This window comes from Protobothrops mucrosquamatus, unplaced genomic scaffold, assembly GCF_001527695.2.
Source record: "Protobothrops mucrosquamatus isolate PMUCROS unplaced genomic scaffold, P.Mucros_1.0 scaffold8, whole genome shotgun sequence".
In the NCBI taxonomy this organism is placed as follows: domain Eukaryota; kingdom Metazoa; phylum Chordata; class Lepidosauria; order Squamata; family Viperidae; genus Protobothrops; species Protobothrops mucrosquamatus.
The window spans coordinates 3,102,624-3,120,492 of NW_015386395.1; the positions used below are offsets into that span (position 1 = coordinate 3,102,624).

A 17,869-nucleotide genomic window follows, 5' to 3' on the forward strand; every position below is an offset into this window, starting at 1 on the left:
TCACAGCCTCTTTATTTCAACCTGTTTCTTGAAATTTGGGCTGAAAGGCAGAGCTGGGTTCACCAAATGCAGAAAACATCATCTTGCTTATTTAAATCTTTATTTTTAAAAAATCCTAATTGACTATATTTATGTGACCCACCCAGTTACAGACCCCTAGCTGACAAAGCTCGTGTGGCTTGGTTATCGTGACATCCTAGTTGAGTCTAAAGCTAGCTGTGAACCTAATGGCTGGTTCATGCTACACAACAGTATGGTTTGGCTGGTTCTGACTTTAGGATGTCACGATAACCAAGCCACATGAGCTTTGTCAGCTAGGGGTCTGTAAATTAAAATGTGATACATTTTTCAGTGCTATTGTAACTTCATATGGTTGTAGGTTGAGGACTACCTGTAATCTCAGGTAGGTCCAAGACTAATTTCAAGGAGTTGGGGACTGATGATAGGAATTGTCTACTGTGGTGTTTCTCAACCTTGGCAGCTGGCTGGCTGGGGAATTCTGGGAACTGAAGTCCATCCATCTTTAAGTTGCCAAACTTGAGAAACCTTGGCCTATTGGATCCAGAAGTTCAAGTTTCCTTCCTCTCTTTGCAGCTCGTCCCATCCTTCAGCTGATCACAAGGCCACCGGGGGAGAAATTTGTGGTAGCCGAGTGCAATGTGAACAAATTTTATCCCTCTCAAATCCACCTTCAGTGGTTGCAAAACGGAGTGCTACAAGAACATGTAAAGTCAGAGGTGCACCGCATGCCAAATGGGATGTTTTCCATCAACAGTGTCTTATTCCCACAGATGAGTAATGTTAAACTCACCTATGTTTGTCGAATAGAACATGAAGCTTTGGAGACCCCATTGGAACAGTCTATCCTTTGGCGGCCAGGTGAGGGAGATGTGATTATTCTTCCTGATCTCCCAGGTACCCAAGTACTAGGAATACATTTCTGCTCTCGCCATCTTGGCCCACAGGTACAACTGCAGTGATTCCTTGGTTGTTGGGATACATTCTTGGACTTGGGTCTGGATTGGCACTAGCAGGTGGCATAGCATACTATAAAGGTAAGCTTTCACATCTAAAAAATGAAGAGTTTAATGGCAGGGATGAAGGGGAGAGACAAAACAAACACAGGGAAAAAACTAGGATGGAAGAGGCCACAGTACAATTAGTCCTTGACCTATGATTATAATTGAGCCCAGAATTATAGTCATAGGTTGTTGTGGTCCTACGTTAAGGCAACACATGACCAGACCCATTTTGTTTTTACAATTTTGAGGCAGTTGTTAGATGAAGAAGTGGTTGTTAAGAAAATCCATTTCCCCAATGTCCTTTTTGTGCCAAAAACTGAAAGTAAACGCCGGAAACTATCAAATAAATTGCAGCTTATGGTCATGTGACTGAGACAGTACAAACAGCAGTAAAGGTGAGTCAGTTGCCAAGTCCCCAAAATGTGATCACATGACCGTGCCAAGGATAAGGCTCTCCTAACTGAAAACAAGTTGTAAGTAGCTCTGTAGTAACTTTGTAAGGTCATTAAGGGACCTGTCATATGTGAATTAACCTGTACCTGTTAATGACACTTTTTAAAAAATTTCTCTCCATTTACAGTCAAGAATAATTCAGTTACAGGAACATCCATTTAGAAAAAAGCCTTTTCAAAAGACAGATGAAGAGAAGGTACTTGACAGCTCAAACCCCAAGACAGGAGAGACCAGTAGTGGATTAATACCTACAGAAGAGTTTAATGGGGTGCAGGAACAGCGACTTTGACTGGATGATTACCATATATATTCCGCTGAAAACTGTCATCTGTGAAAACCAAGCTACAGGTTTCTCTTTGGTGATCTGTACAATGCCTTGTTTCCTTCCATGGCTTAAGGAAACCACAGATATATGAAGGCAGGGTATCTGTGAAAGACAACAAATTGAAATTATTCTTTGGAATAAACCATCAGTCCCAGATTTCTACTTTCCATTTTTAAAAATCAAGCTGTTCTACAAATTATGTTATGAAGCAAAACTCTAACTTTCTCTTTTAGTTAGTTATTAGAAAGGGGGGAGGGGGAAAAACCCTGCCTGGTTTTTTTTAAAAGTTCTAGCTAGATCTATGCAAAACATTTAGAACTGGAAAAACCTCAAATTTGAACTACCCCATTTCAAGCATGAAACAATTATTTCAAGTGGAAAAAGACTGCTTTGATCAGTTTGGAAGCTTTTCAAACTCAAAATAGTTGTTTGATATTCAAAATGGGCCTGTCTGAATTTCAAACATTTTATTCATTCATTCATTGGCAACTTTATAGGCAAGTGGTCTCCATGCTATCCTGTCAAGTCCAGCTTTTCTCAATTGTTGGATGTTCATCTTTGTATCAGCTCTGATCATATTAAGCCAGCAAGTTCTTTGCAGCCCCTTTTTCTTGATCCATTAACCATTCCTGGCATCATTGGTTTCTCCAATGAATTTGCACACATGACATGGCTAAAGTAAGTCAGACGTAATCTTGTGATTTTGGATTCTAGTGTTGTTTCTGGTTTAATAGGATTCAGCACCCTTCTGTTAGTTCTTCTGGCTGTCCATGGTTTATGCAATCTTTTATGCCAGCACCACAGTTCAAAGGCCTCAATTTCATAGAGCTGTTTTTCAACCAGAGTGGCTATGATTGACGTGTATGTAGGTTGAAGTAGAGCTAGTCCGCGACTTACAACAGTTCATTTAGTGACTGTTCAAAGTTACAATGGCTTTGCAGCATCCCCATGATCATGTGATCAAAATTCAGATGCTCTGCAACTGGTTCATATTTATGACCGTTGCTGTGTCCAGAGGTCATGTGATCACCTTTTCTGGCCTTCTGTCAAACAAAGTCAATGGAGAGCCAGATTCATTTAACAACCTGGATAATAACTTATCAATTGCAGTGATGCACTTAATAACTTTGGCAAGAATGGTTTTACAACGGAGCAAAACTCACTTAACAAATGTTTCACTTGACAACAGAAATTTTGGGTTCAGTTGTGGTGGTAAGTCAAGGACACATTAAAAATGAAATTCTGTTGCCTGCTCTCAAAAGTGTACACATACATAACACGCATATTAACAGGCTATATACAACATATGTATATACCTACACCCTTACATATAAATACATATAAATATTAATCACGGTCCATCTTGAATACATAGCCAAAAGAGGAAGCTTGAAAGTTCACAAGGCTGATATCGTATGGAATAAAACTATGACCAAATCTGGATGTTCTGCTTCAGATACCGTGAAGCCTCCTCCCAGAAGGTAACAAGGAAAACAGGTTGTAAAGAGGATGTGTAGTGTCCCAGACAATCTTGTGGACCCTGCTCAAGCAATGCTTATATGCTATGTCCTGGACGGAAGGGAAGGAACTGCCAATAATCTTTTCTGCCATCCTCACCACTCTCTGCACTGCCTTTCTGTCTGAAGCAGTGATGCTTCCAAACCAGACAGTAATGCCATATGACAGGATGCTCTCGATTGTCCCTTTGTACAAAGTAGTAAGGACAGGGGAAGGAAGATGTGCTTTTCTCATGCAACGCAGAAAAAGCAGGCACTGCTGTGCTCACTTCACCAGTGTCATGCTGTTGAGTGACCAAGCCAGCCTACTTGTTAACTGCACACCCTATTAGATGCTGGCAACCATCTCCTCAGGTGAATCATTAATACAGAGAGGAGTGTGGCTGTGCCTGCCTTTTCTGAAATTGACAATGATCTCTTTGGTTTTTCCAACGTTTAAAACTAGGCTGTTTTTCTTACACCAGTTCATCAAACCCTCAACCTCCTTGCCATAAACATCCTCGTTGCTGACTGTTGAATAAGGTCGACTACTGTATAAGAAAGTTCTCATTGCATTGAGGTTAACAAACTGGAAAACTTATCCCAGCATATTATTGTTCTTATTTCTCTTGCTGTTATCAGTTTTATCAGGTCATATTCTGTATTGGATTGTCTTCTGCTTCTCATCACCTTGTGATCTCAACAAGTTTGCTTTTAATTTTTATTTCAATTCGGGTCATTCGGGTAAACTACCCGTCCCCAATTTGTCTTTATTTAGCTTTTTTAAAAAGTTAAATTAAATTAAATGTCTTCCCATTCCCTCCCCTTTTTCGCGGGGTAACTATCGTTTATACCCTAAATTTATTTCCAGCTGCGTGGGCGGGTTGTTTTTTTTTTGTTCTCGATTTATCAGAAAACGCTTCTGAGCAGGGGCGGATTCCAACGCCACAGGAAAGCGAAACTGTAACGTTGGCTTGTTTTTTTAAAAAAATGTCGCTCTCCTTCGGCTCCTTCGCCTGTCTCTTGGTGTATCTGCCGTTTACACGTAAGTAACCAGAAAACCGAATCACCCAAGCATCCACCGGGCTCAGGAACGTCCCGGGACTGAAAAAACGCTCGCTGGGAGCAAAGCGAGGCCAGGGAGGGGAGAGGAGAAATATTTTATCTGAATGCTGGGCGGAGGGTCTTTCGCTTTTTAACCACCTCTCACCTTCTAGGTGGAAATAACTCCCCCCTCCAATTGCAGTTAATTCTTCAAAGGAAAAAGGAGCAGCGGAGTGTCAAGGGAAATTGCCACGAAGTCTTCTGAGCCTAGGAGGACTTGCTTAAGCGCAGTGTTTCTCAACCTTGACAATTTTAAAGCATGTGGACTTCAACTCCCAGAATTCCACAGCCAGCATTGCTGGCTGTGGAATTCTGGGAGTTGAAGTCCACATGCCTTAAAATTGTCAAGGTTGAGAAAAACTGCTTGAGGGGATGAAAAACGGTCCCGTCTCCACTCCCCCTCTACCCCGGCTGCGATCCTGTCGCGCCGCCGTTTTTCAAACTTGGCCAGTTTAAGATGCGAGGACTTGAACTTCAAAAATTCTGGCAATCCTTTGCGGACTTTTCGCTGATATCAGGGTTGAAAAGTTGACGTGTTGTGGATTTGCTTATACTGCAGATAAGGGATGGGATATGACATGGGACCAAGAGATAGCTGTATGTAACCTTAAAGGGGGTTGAAGACTTACTACATTTGTCTATATAATGCTATGTACCGTAGTATGAAGGTTCGAACTATAGGGTAGTATGAACTATGTAGTAATGAAGGTTTGAAGTCACTTCTTTATGTGTTTCTTTCTTTTTCTTACAGTATTCTTTCTTTTCTCTGGTTCCTTTTTCATCTGCTTTTTATTTTTTCCCACCATTCTTTTTTTTTTTTAGTTTGTGTTAGTTTTTACTATTTTAATCAACAACCTTCTTTGTCTTTTTTAAGCACATAAAATTGGCGAAGAGTTCTGCCACTTCCCTTTTCAGCCCATGTGATGGGAATATCTTTTCCTTTTCTGTCCTCAAGGATGTCAAGTATAAGGCTTAACCATGGATGGCTTATCAGGGGAAACTATGCAATTGGAGCTTACTTTCAATGCTGTTGATAACATGGTTCATCAGCTGTTTGCTGATCAGCTGTTTTGTGTCTGTGGGGGGGCTCCAAGAACAGCAACCAACAAGAGGGTGAGAAACGTGGTGGAAAAGCTGTGGATGGTGCCCAGTATCTTGCCAGCGGCTAATGCAATGGGGTTGCAACGGACCCAGCTTGATGGTCATTTTTGGAGACCTGTGGCAATGGGGATTGGTGGATCAAAGTTCAAGAGGGCTTGAATTCTGTCTCCTTGTGCTATGTAGTCTGGATTCTCAGAAGGGAGATTTCCTTTCTTTCTTTCTTTCTTTCTTTCTTTCTTTCTTTCTTTCTTTCTTTCCTTCCTTCCTTCCTTCCTCTCTCTCTTTCATTATTTTTACAAATAAGGTGGCAAACATATACAACCCACCTTTCTCTTCCTATTTTTGGCACAACAACAACTCTGTGGGTTGGACTGAGAGGGACTGGCCCAAAGTCACCCAGCTGATGCTGACTTTCATGGCCAAGGCAGGACTTGAACACCCAGTCTCCTGCTTTCTGACCTGGTGCCTTAACCACTAGGCCAAAGTGGCTCTCCAGTTTGGCATTCCAGAGGGCAAAGGGTCACTGAAGCATGGAGAGTTTGGTCAGGAGAAAGAGTTAAGAAGGCTCCTCCCTAGCAATTCCCAGAGTATATCTATAATGATCCAAATAGTTGCTTGAGTTTGGTAAGATTTTTGTCCAGAGATGAGGCAACTGCTCAGAGGTAAATCCACTTGTTTCTTGGCAGTGCTTTTTTTGTAAGAAAAAAGGTGCCGGAACTCACATCTTGTTAATCTTTTATTTAAAATATATATATATTCAGTTCTTAACATAAATTTAATTTATTGTATTTAAGGCAAATCCGTCAAAAAAAAAAAAAAAAGTGCTGGAACGCCGTTCCGGTACGTTCTATGACAAAAAAAAAGCACTGGTTCTTGGGATCCTGACACTAGTTCATTTTGTTGTATTTCTTGCCCAGCTAAGTGGGGCTTGCCACTTAACTCTTGATAGGGTTTCCTTTGTTAGGCTAAGTCATGATTTTTTATATCCCTTTGAAATGGCAGCTTTCAGCACACCGTTCAAATGTCAAGAGATGCCCTCACTTAGAGGAGATCATTAGAAAGAAAAACAGCTCTCAGAACTGTCCCTGAAATAATATTTTACTGCTATAGATAATGTGGAAATAGATGATGAATTTCGGAAGGAATCTGCATTCAAGGAATTCTTATAATTGTAGTTCAGTCAAAGAATAAACCTTCCTTTACAAAATTACTCTTCACCTGAAGGATATACAGCATTCTCATCCCAAATATGTACTTATTTGTCAGACATATATATATATACAATAAATTTAGTGCAGCAAGATCAAAATGAAATGAAACAACAATAAATAGCCATACCCTGACTAATGAATTAAGCAATAAAACTTTGTTTCAGATGGTGCATTGTGCACCATCCAAAAGTGCTGGGTCTTCACTATCTTCACACGACCATCATTGAGGGCCCAGTCTGCCTTCTGAGGTGCCATGATGAGGGGAAAAAAGTATTTTCTGGCTTCAACCCCTTGCCGGCTCACAAAAACTTGGGGATCAAAACCAGCTTTTCCTCAGAAGATCTCTTCAGATTGGTTGATCTCAACTGAGAAGACTTCTAGATACAATAGCTAGATACAAGGACAGTTTCCCCCCCCCCCCCATACCATCACTCTGCTAAACAACTAATTCCCACAATATTGTCTTATGCCTGGGATGTCAAACTACCTAGTAGGGCTGTATTACTATTATCCTTCTCATCTTTCCTATTACCTATTTCCTTAGTTTCTTATGACTATAACTTTGTTGTTTGTATCTTACGATTTATGTTAATGGTTTTTTATTAGTATCCTATTATGATGTATGTGCATTTGTAATTTAGTATCCTATGACTATCACTGAGTGTTGCATCTTATGATTTATGATGATTGTATCTTATGATTATGATCACGATTTATCACTTGTTGCTTGTATGTACGCTGAGAGCTTATGCACCAAAAACAAATTCCTTTTGAGTCGGTTGCCAAGTGTCTGCAATAGTCATAAGTGTGAAAAATGGTCACTAGTCACTTTTTTCAGTGCCATTGTAATTTGGAACAGTCATTAAGCGAACTGTGGTAAGTTGAGGAACGTCTGTAGTGCCTTCTGTTGATTTTCTAACAGCAATTCTTCCTGTTATCTTTCTCTTTCAGAGGCAGCTTTGACCGTTACAATCCCCGAAGGAACAATTCAAGCCAAACCAGGTTCTGATGTCCTCCTACCTTGTTATTTTGAGGAGTCTTCTGGGCACATAGATCCCAAAAGCCTGGCTGTGATATGGTTTGTGGGCACCAGAATTATTGCTAAGTATGAAGATAAGTTAGAAATCGTTCAAAAAGGGGCAAATATGTCTCCTGAAGACCTGCTACGGGGCAATGCCAGCCTCCTGCTTCCAAATGTGCAGGATGCAGATGGCAACACTTATGCTTGCGTTGTTATCCACAGCCCTGACCGTGAACAACAGTCAGTAGAGTTGAAAGTGGAAGGTAAAGGAAATCAAGGGAAACGGAATGAGGTTCAGATGTTAACCTTAAAAATGTTTAAAGCATGAGCACAACAGGTTAAAATCAGTGGTAGGATTCAAATATGTGAACAACTGGTTTTCTGTGTGGATGCCGCTTCCAGAAGTCCATTCTGGGCCTGGGCAACAAAAAATTAGCTACCGGTTCTGCCGAAGTGGTGCAAACTGGCTGAATCCCACTACTGGTTAAAATCCTGTGGCATTTTATGGCCTACAGGCCACATCCCAGTGGGAGGGGGGCAGTGGCAGCAGGGGCAGGGGTGGGGCGGGGTGGGATGGCAGGAGAACGGGTTGGCAGCAGCAGCCTTCCACAACAGTCCCAGTTTCCAATGTGGCTCCTTGGGAAAAGTAATTGTCTACCCCTGATCTAGACCACAGTTTTAAAGTGTTTTGGGGGGAGTTAGGGGTCACTGACTATTAATGATGCTAAAACATACTTAATTCAGTAATAACTACAGCATCAGGGTTTTTTTGGGTTTTTTTGCTTGAAAAAAATTTCAGTTACAGGGAGCCCTCAAGATATGACCACAATCAGGCTGGAATGCCTGTCACTGTGAAAAGCGGCTGTTGCAAGTTGTGCCCAATTTTATGACTTTTTTTTGTTGCTGTGGTCATTAAAGAAATCACTGTGGCTGTTAAGTGAATCGCATTGCTGTTAAGCGAATCTGATTCCCATTGATTTTGCTTGTCAGAAGCTGGCAATAAAAGTCAGGAATTGTACTCTTGTGGCCCCTGGACACTGCAAGTGTCATAATACAATACATGGCAATTGCCAGGCACCAGAATTTTAATCGCACGACTGGGAGGGACAACTGTGACCGTTGTAAGGGCAAGGACTGGTTATAAGTCATATTTTCTAGTGCCGTTGCAATTTCACATGGTCACTAAATGAATGGTCAGGAGTCAAGGACTACATCTACTTCTTGCTTTACCAGGAAGATGCAATCCACCTCCACTTTACCTCCAGGGCTTGAGTCACAGGGATGGCGAGTGAATCAGACCCGTTAAGGAAGTAGCTTTGCATGATCTCCCCATAGACTTGTCAGTAGGTGATATCTCCTGATAGGACAATCTGGTTTAATACAATTCACCACCTTTCTCTTAGTTGTTCTGGCTGTCCATAGTTTATGCCAGGGCTTTTCAACCAGTGGTACGGGTACCACCTGTGGTACATTGGCACCTGGCAGGTGGTACGCGACCATCTTAGAAAAGTGGTAGCGGGGGAGGGGAATGAGCTGAACCGGTGGTAGCACCACACCAGCCTGAGCGAGAGATGGCTGGAGCTGCAGGGCTGTCAGGGCTCAGCGGAAGCGCCAGGATCAGTGCTGCTTTCCAGAAGAAGCGCCAATCAGCTGGAATGTTGCAGCAACTCCAGGGTCTTGTGATTTACATTCAGATGCTTGGCAACTGATTCATATTTATGACGGTCACAGTGTCCCAGGGTCATGTGAAGTGACCAAAACCGTCTGCAACCACCCAGCAGATGGGAGGGAATAAAAACCAAACACCCCCCACCCCACCCCTGCTGCCAATCCTCAACAGAAATGCTCACAACAATGAAAACCTCGGACAGGAAGAAGAGCGCCGCCGGGTGGGCAGGCAGGTGTCTTGCTCTGCTGTGGCTTGAGGGGCACTTTTTTCAGTGCCATTGTAACTTCAAACAGTCATTAAGCGAACTGTTGTAAGTCGAGGACTACCTGTACTTTATCACTTTTTTCCTTTTTTTTTTTTGGTCATCAAGTTTTTGACACCTTGCTAGGTGACTGGTGGTACTCGGATATTGCCATATCCTAAAAGTGGTACAATGGGTGAAAAAGTTGAAAAGCCCTGGTTTATGCAATCATTTATGCCAGCACCACAGTTCAAAGGCCTCAATTTTATAGAGCCCTGTTTTTCAACCAGAGTGGCTATGATTGACATGCACATAGGTTGAAATACAGGTAGTCCTTGTCTTACAACAGTTCACTTAATGACCGTTCGAAGTTACAACAGCACTGAAAAAATTGACATGACCGTTTTTCACACTTCTGACCTTTGCAGCATTCCTTGTGGTCACGTGATTTACATTCGGGTGCTTGCCAACTGACTCAGATTTATGAAGGTTGCAGTGTCCCAGGGTCATGTGCTCACCTTTTGCAACCTCTGACAAGTAAAGTCAATGGGGAAGCCAGATTTACTTAGCAACCGTGTTACTAATTTAACAACTGCAGTGATTCACTTAACAAATGTGGCAAGAAAAGTCATAAGATGGGGCAAAATTTCTCACTTAGCAACATAAATGTTGGGCTCAATTGTGGGGTCGTAAGTTGAGGACTACCTGTAGATCTGGCAGAAGCAGGAGGACTTTCAATTCAGAAAGCACCACTTCTTCCTTGTGAACGATTCACCCAGTTTTTAACAAGCTGAGTGGGAACTTGTGACATCCACAAATGGGAGAAGAGATTGCCTGAACAGGGAGGAATATCCTACTTCAGCCAACAGCTCCCTTGCTACCTATCAGCACACCACACATGTCATCAGCTGTTGCAGTTTGTCAGAGGGTGGGAACCAACAGGAACAAAACCAGATACATGCACACACTATTTATTGCTATACATGCTATTTATTGCTATACATGGTGAGTATGCTATTTATTGCTATACATGGTGAGTATGTAATGTATTTACAAGAATTCTAGTAAATATATGTGCGTTTCTCTCTATACAGTACACACACACAGTTACTAATATATATGTAAATGTATGCACCATCAAAATCTAATTATGAAGTATACTAGATGAGTTAAATATTCATTTAACTAAATGAGTTTTGCTTCTTTATAGCATAAGTCACTTAACCTGCTGGGATTTTCATCCTCTCACATGCATTTATCCTTAGCACAGTATGCCAACAACTATTCTCATTTTTGCCCAGTTACTGTATTCACACCAGAAACACTTGGAGTTTGTTCTGCCTATATTCTAGGTCTACGTTTTCCTTTCCACTGCCACTTTTTGCAGATTTACTCTTTGCCTTTTTTATGCTGCCTTGGCCTTTTTCTTGGTCTTTTCTCCCTAGCTGTGAATCCTTTGGCTCTCTGCTTTCTTAGCCCCTGCTTCTGATGCTCCACATTAACATCTGTCACCTTTTTCTCCAGCACATCTCCTGCCACACCTAGAAGACTCCTGCCCCCCCCCCTCGCTTTCTCTATCTTTTCTCTGGCTTCTTCTATAGTTCTTTCTTTCAAAAATTATGTGCCAGGCAAGAAATGCTTGCAGGCAATTCTTCGGATTGTAATTTTTCTTTTCTTTTCTATGATATGGCCTACAGGCCTAGGCTATGTACTTGACAGTAAAGACCGCCAAAGAAGGGGAAAATGACCTTGACAATCGCACATAATATTTTCTTGTTTCAGAGCAGCTTATCCTTCCAGAGTGTGATGTTGTGACTGGTGGGAGGTATTTCCTCCCGGTTTTGAACAGTGCCACTGCTATGGAAGCTTGGATATGTGTGACAACATGACAAATGGGAGAGCTTGGAGGATGACTTCAAGAGTCTTAATATGACTTCAAAGAGTCAGTCTCTCCCACCAAACAACCCATCTGTTGCCATCATCCACCTTGGGTGATTGCGGGAAATATGCTTGCATTGACTGAAAGCAGACAATAGATGAAGACATCCCTGGTCATGTCTTCAGCTCAATCACTATCAAAGTCGCACATCATGAAAATACTCATGCTTGTGTTAGGAAAACTAACAACCATGGTTCTGAAAACTACAAAATGAGGAGACTCAGCTATGGTCTGGGGTGAGAGGAAAGCTGTATCATGAGGTAGTGTTCTAAAACAGTGAAGCATCCTTAAGTTCAAATCAAATGGACATCTGGAGGGTTTGCAGGGAAACCTGTCCTCAGAAAGGAGAAACAAAAATAGAGTGTTTCTACAAATGGGGGGGGGGGGATAAACCCACCCAGCCCCCCTTCCATCTTCTTTTTTTTTGTCAGGTATATCCTCTGACCCCCATATAAATTTAAAAAGTATATATATATATATATATATATATATATATATATATATATATATATATATATATATATATATATATATACACACACACACACACACACACACACACACAATTAGAATGAATATGCAAATAAAATAAGACCCTGTCATATCTACCTCAGCTATCTATACCATCTGAAATTGTCATCACATCTTGCTGTCTGGGGATTAGCCATTATCTGAGCTGGACTGTTGGCCATTGGAGAGATTATTATCAATAGTGTCTTCTTTCTCTTTGAATTTCCTCCCTAAAAAAGTTTGTTAGCTTGGTTTGCCCATCAAAATTACTTGTCAGCCAAAATCCTTCTTGCTGTAGNAATGCATACATACATTTTATGTATGTATATGTGTATTTTTTAAATGTGTGTGTGTTTCAGTAAATTCCTAAGAGAACAGAACTGGATACAACCTACGTCTGGTATGAAGTTAAATGCATCTTTCTACAACTTGAATGTGTGTTACAATGTTTATTGACCCAGAGTAAGAAAATTGGGAATGACAGGTGCAGATGTTTAGACATTCTTTCGAACAGTGCCACCCCCTTTGTGACAAATTACAGCTTTGAAACATTTCCTGTAGGAAGCTAACAATCTTTCTGTTCTTGTTTTTGGAGTTTTCCCATTCTGTCTTGCCTGCAGCTTCCAGATGTTGACTTGCACACTTCCAAGCAATACTATATAGCAGTAGGTGGATCACAGCTGTTGGCCTTGGATGCTGACTAATGGATTTAATCGGCTTCCTAGATAGTAAGAATGTCTTCTTCTACCCTCTCTGTTTCCAGCTCCCCCACTTGTTAAACTTGGCTCCACAAAAGTGCAGTTGACCAAGCCAAGCACGGTTGCGTGTACAGCAACAGATTTTTATCCTGGCAATATATCCATGACGTGGTTCCAAAATGATAGGATTGTGCAAGGCCCCGAACAGCCTCCTGCTCAGCCCAGCACCGGCCAATTGTTCAGAGCAGAAAGTGTCTTGAAGCTCATACCACAATTTTCGGATGCCAATGCCAACTTCTCTTGCCATATCCACCACCAAGCAAATGAAGGGCCAGAGGTACTAAATTTCCGGCTGCAGTTGCAAGGTGAGTTTGACCTTTTGCTTGGAAAGCAAGGATTGCTGACAGCCTTTCTCCAGCTGTCCAGTCACAGCCTCTTTATTTTAACCTGTTTCTTGAAATTTGGGCAGAGCTGAGTTCACAAAATGCAGAAAACATCATCTTGCTTATTTAAATCTTTATTTTTTTAAAAGTCCTAATTGACTATATTTATGTGACCCACCCAGTTACAGACCCTTAGCTGACAAAGCCCATATGACTTAGTTAATGTGACATCCTAAAGTCAGAACCAAACAAACCATACTGTTGTGTAGCATGAACCAGCCATTAGGTTCACAGCTAGCTTTAGACTCAACTTGGAGACGTTTCTGCCTTTTGGGTAATGTCACTCTTTCAACTAATCTGTATTTAGTGGAAGATGAGAAGCTCTTGGGGACTTGTATATGTTCTAATACTAAGTTGAAAGATACTATATGATGTTTTATATGTTACCCAGAAGGATATGCACAAGTTGGATATTTGCCAAACGGGCAAAAAAGACTAACGTACTAAATTGTGCTCCCTGTAGAATCAGAACATGGCACACACCATTTTGACATCTTTGCACCTTTCAGACACAGTGGTGCACAATCTAAGCTCCCAGTGCTACACATAGCTCCCCAAACATTGGATATGGACCCCAGAGATGTTGCTGTAAGTCAGGAGAAGAGAGAAATAAAAACACAAGGGTATTGCAGTAACTGCATATATCTGTAATGATGGTTGTTCAAACTGTGTGTGATAAAAGCTACAGTAGATTTACTATCTTGATAGATTGGTTCTTTGAGATTGTAAATATATGGCCTTTATGCCCTGTAACCTCTCCCTCTGCTAGCACAACTAAGCTCCGTAGGGCTTAGAAGCTGCCTGGTTTCCCACTGGTGGGCATCAGGCAATTTGGCTCCCTGTAGGATCCAGGAATGCCCATAGTGTCATGGTTCCAACAGATGAAACACTTCAAAAGAACTTTGAGGCATTGTTTATCTTAAATAATCTTTTATTCGAGAAACAAAGTATCGGCACTACATAGTTAAAGCCAAAAACTGAATTCCCCTCCCCTGAGCAACAAAGTAACAAAGCACAATTCCCTCCTCCAATTAACAATCATAAATAATAATAATAGTAGTAGTAGTAGTAGTGGTAGTAGTAGTAGTAAAGTTGGAAGGGACCTTGGAGGTCATCTAGTCCAGGGCTTTTCAACCAGTGGTACAGGTACCACCTGCGGTACATTGGCACCTGGCAGGTGGTACGCAACCATCCTAGAAAAGTGGTAGCGGGAGGGGAATGAGCTGAACTGGTGGCAGCACTGCACAAACCTGAGCGAGAGATGGCTGGAGCTGCAGGGCTGTCAGGGCTCAGTGGAAGTGCCAGAATCAGTGCCAGGCTCCAGCTGGAGCTCGGCGCTGATCCTGGTGCTTCTGCTGAGCCCAGAAGAAATGCTGATCATCTGGAATGTTGCAGTATCTCCAGGGTCTTGTGATTTACATTCAGATGCTTGGCCATTGATTCATATTTATGACGGTCACAGTGTCCCAGGGTCATGTGAAGTGACCAAAACCTGCTGCAACCACCCAGCAAATGGGGGGAATAAAAACCAAACATTCCCCACCCCACCTCCGCTGCCAATCCTCAACAGAAATGCTCACAACAATGAAAACCTCGGACAGGAGGAAGAGGGTGGCCGGGCGGGTAGGCAGGTGTCTTGCTTGGCTGTGGCTTGGGGGGCACTTTTTTCAGTGCCATTGTAACTTCAAACAGTCACTAAGCGAACTGTTGTAAGTCGAGGACTATCTGTACTTTATCACTTTTTTCCTTTGGGGGGGGTCATCAAGTTTTTGACACCTTGCTAGGTGACTGGTGGTACTCGGATGTTGCCATATCCTAAAAGTGGTACAATGGGTGAATAGGTTGAAAAGCCCTGATCTAGTCCAACCCCCTGTTCAGGCAGGAAACCCTATACCATTTTGGACAAATCACATTCCCCAATTAGCTTGAAGTGCAGGCTTTTCCCCCAGCTCTCCAGCCCGCCAAATCTTTATCAACTCTGGGCGTAATAACCTTAGATTCCCATGGCTGAGTTATTATTGTTATGACTAACTGGACTCTTATCCACATTCTCCCTCCCAGCATCAACTAACTCTAAAAGCAAAAGAGTAAAATGGCTGCATTTCCATGTGTTGTCAAAGCAAGAACATCCGATGTTAACACCATTGACAAGTAGCTTCGTAGCTCATGACCTGTGTTTGTTTCAGATCAGTGTTTCTCAAACGTGGTAATTTTAGGGTGCATGGATATCAACTCCCAAAATTCTGAAGTACAAGCATCTTAAAGTTGCCAAGTTTAAGAAAGACTGTTTTAGATGGAAGAGGGACACAGTCAGTAGCTGGATACTGATTTTGGTGTTCCCTGATTGGTCAGCTAAAACAGCTGACCCTAGTTTACACAACAGCTGTGCCAAGAATAACTTTGCTTTCAGAAAGTTGCAAAAGCTGATCACATGACCTCAGGACACTGCAACCATCATAAATATGAACCAGTTGCCAACTGTCTGAATTTTAATCACATGGCCATGGAGATGCTGCAATGGTTGTAAGTGTGAAAAATGGTCATACTTTAATTTTTTCAGTGCCACTGTAAGTTCAGACACTCAGTAAATAAATGGTTGTAGGCCGAAGACTACCTGTAATCTCAGGTGGGTCCAAGACTGGCTTCAAGGAGTTGGGAACTAATGATGGGAATTGTCTATTGCAATGTTTCTCAAGCTTGGCAGCTGACTGGCTGGGGAATTCTGGGAATTGAAGTCTACCCATCTTCAAGTTGCCAAACTTGAGAAACCCTGGCCGATTGGATCCAGAAGTTCAAGTTTCCTTCCTCTCTTTGCAGCTCGCCCCATCCTTCAGCTGATCACAAGGCCACAGGGGGAGAAATTTGTGGCAGCTGAGTGCAAAGTGAGCAAATTTTATCCCTCTCAAATCCACATTCAGTGGTTGCAAAACGGAGTGCCACAAGAGTATGTAAAGTCGGAGATGCACCGCATGCACAATGGGATGTTTTCCATCAACAGTGTCTTATTTCCACAGACGAGTGATGTTAAACTCACTTATGTTTGTCGAGTAGAACATGAAGCTTTGGAGACCCCATTGGAACAGTCTGTCCTTTGGTGGCCAGAAGGTGAGGGAGATGCGATTATTCCTCCCAGTCTCCCAGGTACCCAAAGTACTAGGAATACATTTTTTCTCTCACCTTCTCGGCCCACAGTTACCCCTACAACTCCACCAACTTCAGTGATTCCTTGGCTGTTGGGATTGGCTATTGGACTCGGATTTGGATCGGTACTAGGAGCTGGAATAGTGTACTGTAAATATAAAGGTAAGCTTTCACATCTAAAAAAATGAAGGGTTTAATGGTGTTGACAAAGAGGGACTAGGGGTGAGATGATAGCAGTGTTCCAATTTCTCAGGGGTTACCACAAAGAAGAGGGAGTCAAGCTATTCTCCAAAGCACCTGAAGGCAGGACAAGAAGCAATGGGTGGAAACTAATCAAAGAGAGAAGCAACCTAGAACTAAGGAGAAATTTCCTGACAGTGAGAACAATCAGTGGAACAACTTGGCTCCAGAAGTTGTGAATGCTCCAACACTGGGAGTTTTTAAGAAGAGATTGGACAGCCATTTGTCTGAAATGGTATAGGATTTCCTGCCTGAGCAAGGGGTTGGACTAGAAGACCTCCAAGGTCCCTTCTAACTCTATTATGTTCTGTTAAAGCAAAGCAAGTGAGAAAACTGTTCAGCTAGTCCTTGACTTATGACTATATTTAAGCCCGGAATTATGATCATAGGTTATTGTGACAATTTTTGTGGCAGTTGTTAAGCGAAGACAGTGGTTGTTAAGAAAATCCATTTTCCCAATGGCCTTTTTGTGCCAGAAACCAGACATAAATGCTGGAAACTATCAAATAAATGGCAACTTACGGTCATGTGACTGAGATGGTACAAACAGCAGTAAAGGTGTGCCAGTTGCCAAGTGCCCAAAATGTGATCACATGACCGTGACAAGGATAAGGCTGTCCTAACTGAAAACAAGTTGTAAGTAACTCTATAGTAACTTTGTAAGGTCATTAAGGGACCAGTCATATGTGAATTAAATTGTACCTGTTAGTGACACTTTTTAAAATTTTCTCTCCATTTACAGTCAAGAAGAATTCAGTTACAGGAACATCCAATGAAAAAACGCCTCTTCAAAAGACAGATGAAGAGAAGGTACTTGACAGCTCAAACCCCAAGACAGGAGAGACCAGTAGTGAATTAATAACTACAGAAGAGTTTAATGAAGTGCAGGAACAGCGACTTTGACTGAATGATTACCATATATATTCCGCTGAAAATTGTCATCTGTGAAAACCAAGCTACAGGTTTCTCTTTGGTGATCTGTACAATGCCTTGTTTCCTTCCATGGCTTAAGGCAGGGGTGTCAAACTGCCAGCCCATGGGCCGGACATGCCATCCGGAAGCTGCACCCACCCCATTGTCAGCAATGGCAAAACCGTCTCGATACGTTGCACGATGTCACATGACATCGCATGTTTGACCTCTCTGGCTTAAGAAAACGACAAATATGTGAAGGAGAGGTATCTGTGAAAGACAATAAGTGGAAATTACTCTTTGGAATAAGCCATCAGTCCCAGATTTCTACCCTTTTCATTTT

At 42.0% G+C, this 17,869-nt stretch overlaps 1 protein-coding gene across 1 annotated transcript; it reads left to right on the plus strand.

Annotated features, from left to right (window-relative positions):
* The first annotated feature begins 4,286 nt into the window (after positions 1 to 4,286).
* Positions 4,287 to 17,517, plus strand: LOC107282552 (signal-regulatory protein beta-1-like). The gene is made up of 5 exons (XM_029283026.1): positions 4,287 to 4,341; positions 7,664 to 7,996; positions 12,856 to 13,155; positions 16,051 to 16,536; positions 17,357 to 17,517. Exons 1-5 carry the CDS (start codon positions 4,287 to 4,289, stop codon positions 17,515 to 17,517), a joined length of 1,335 nt encoding a protein of 444 aa, XP_029138859.1.
* Positions 17,518 to 17,869: the final 352 nt, after the last annotated feature.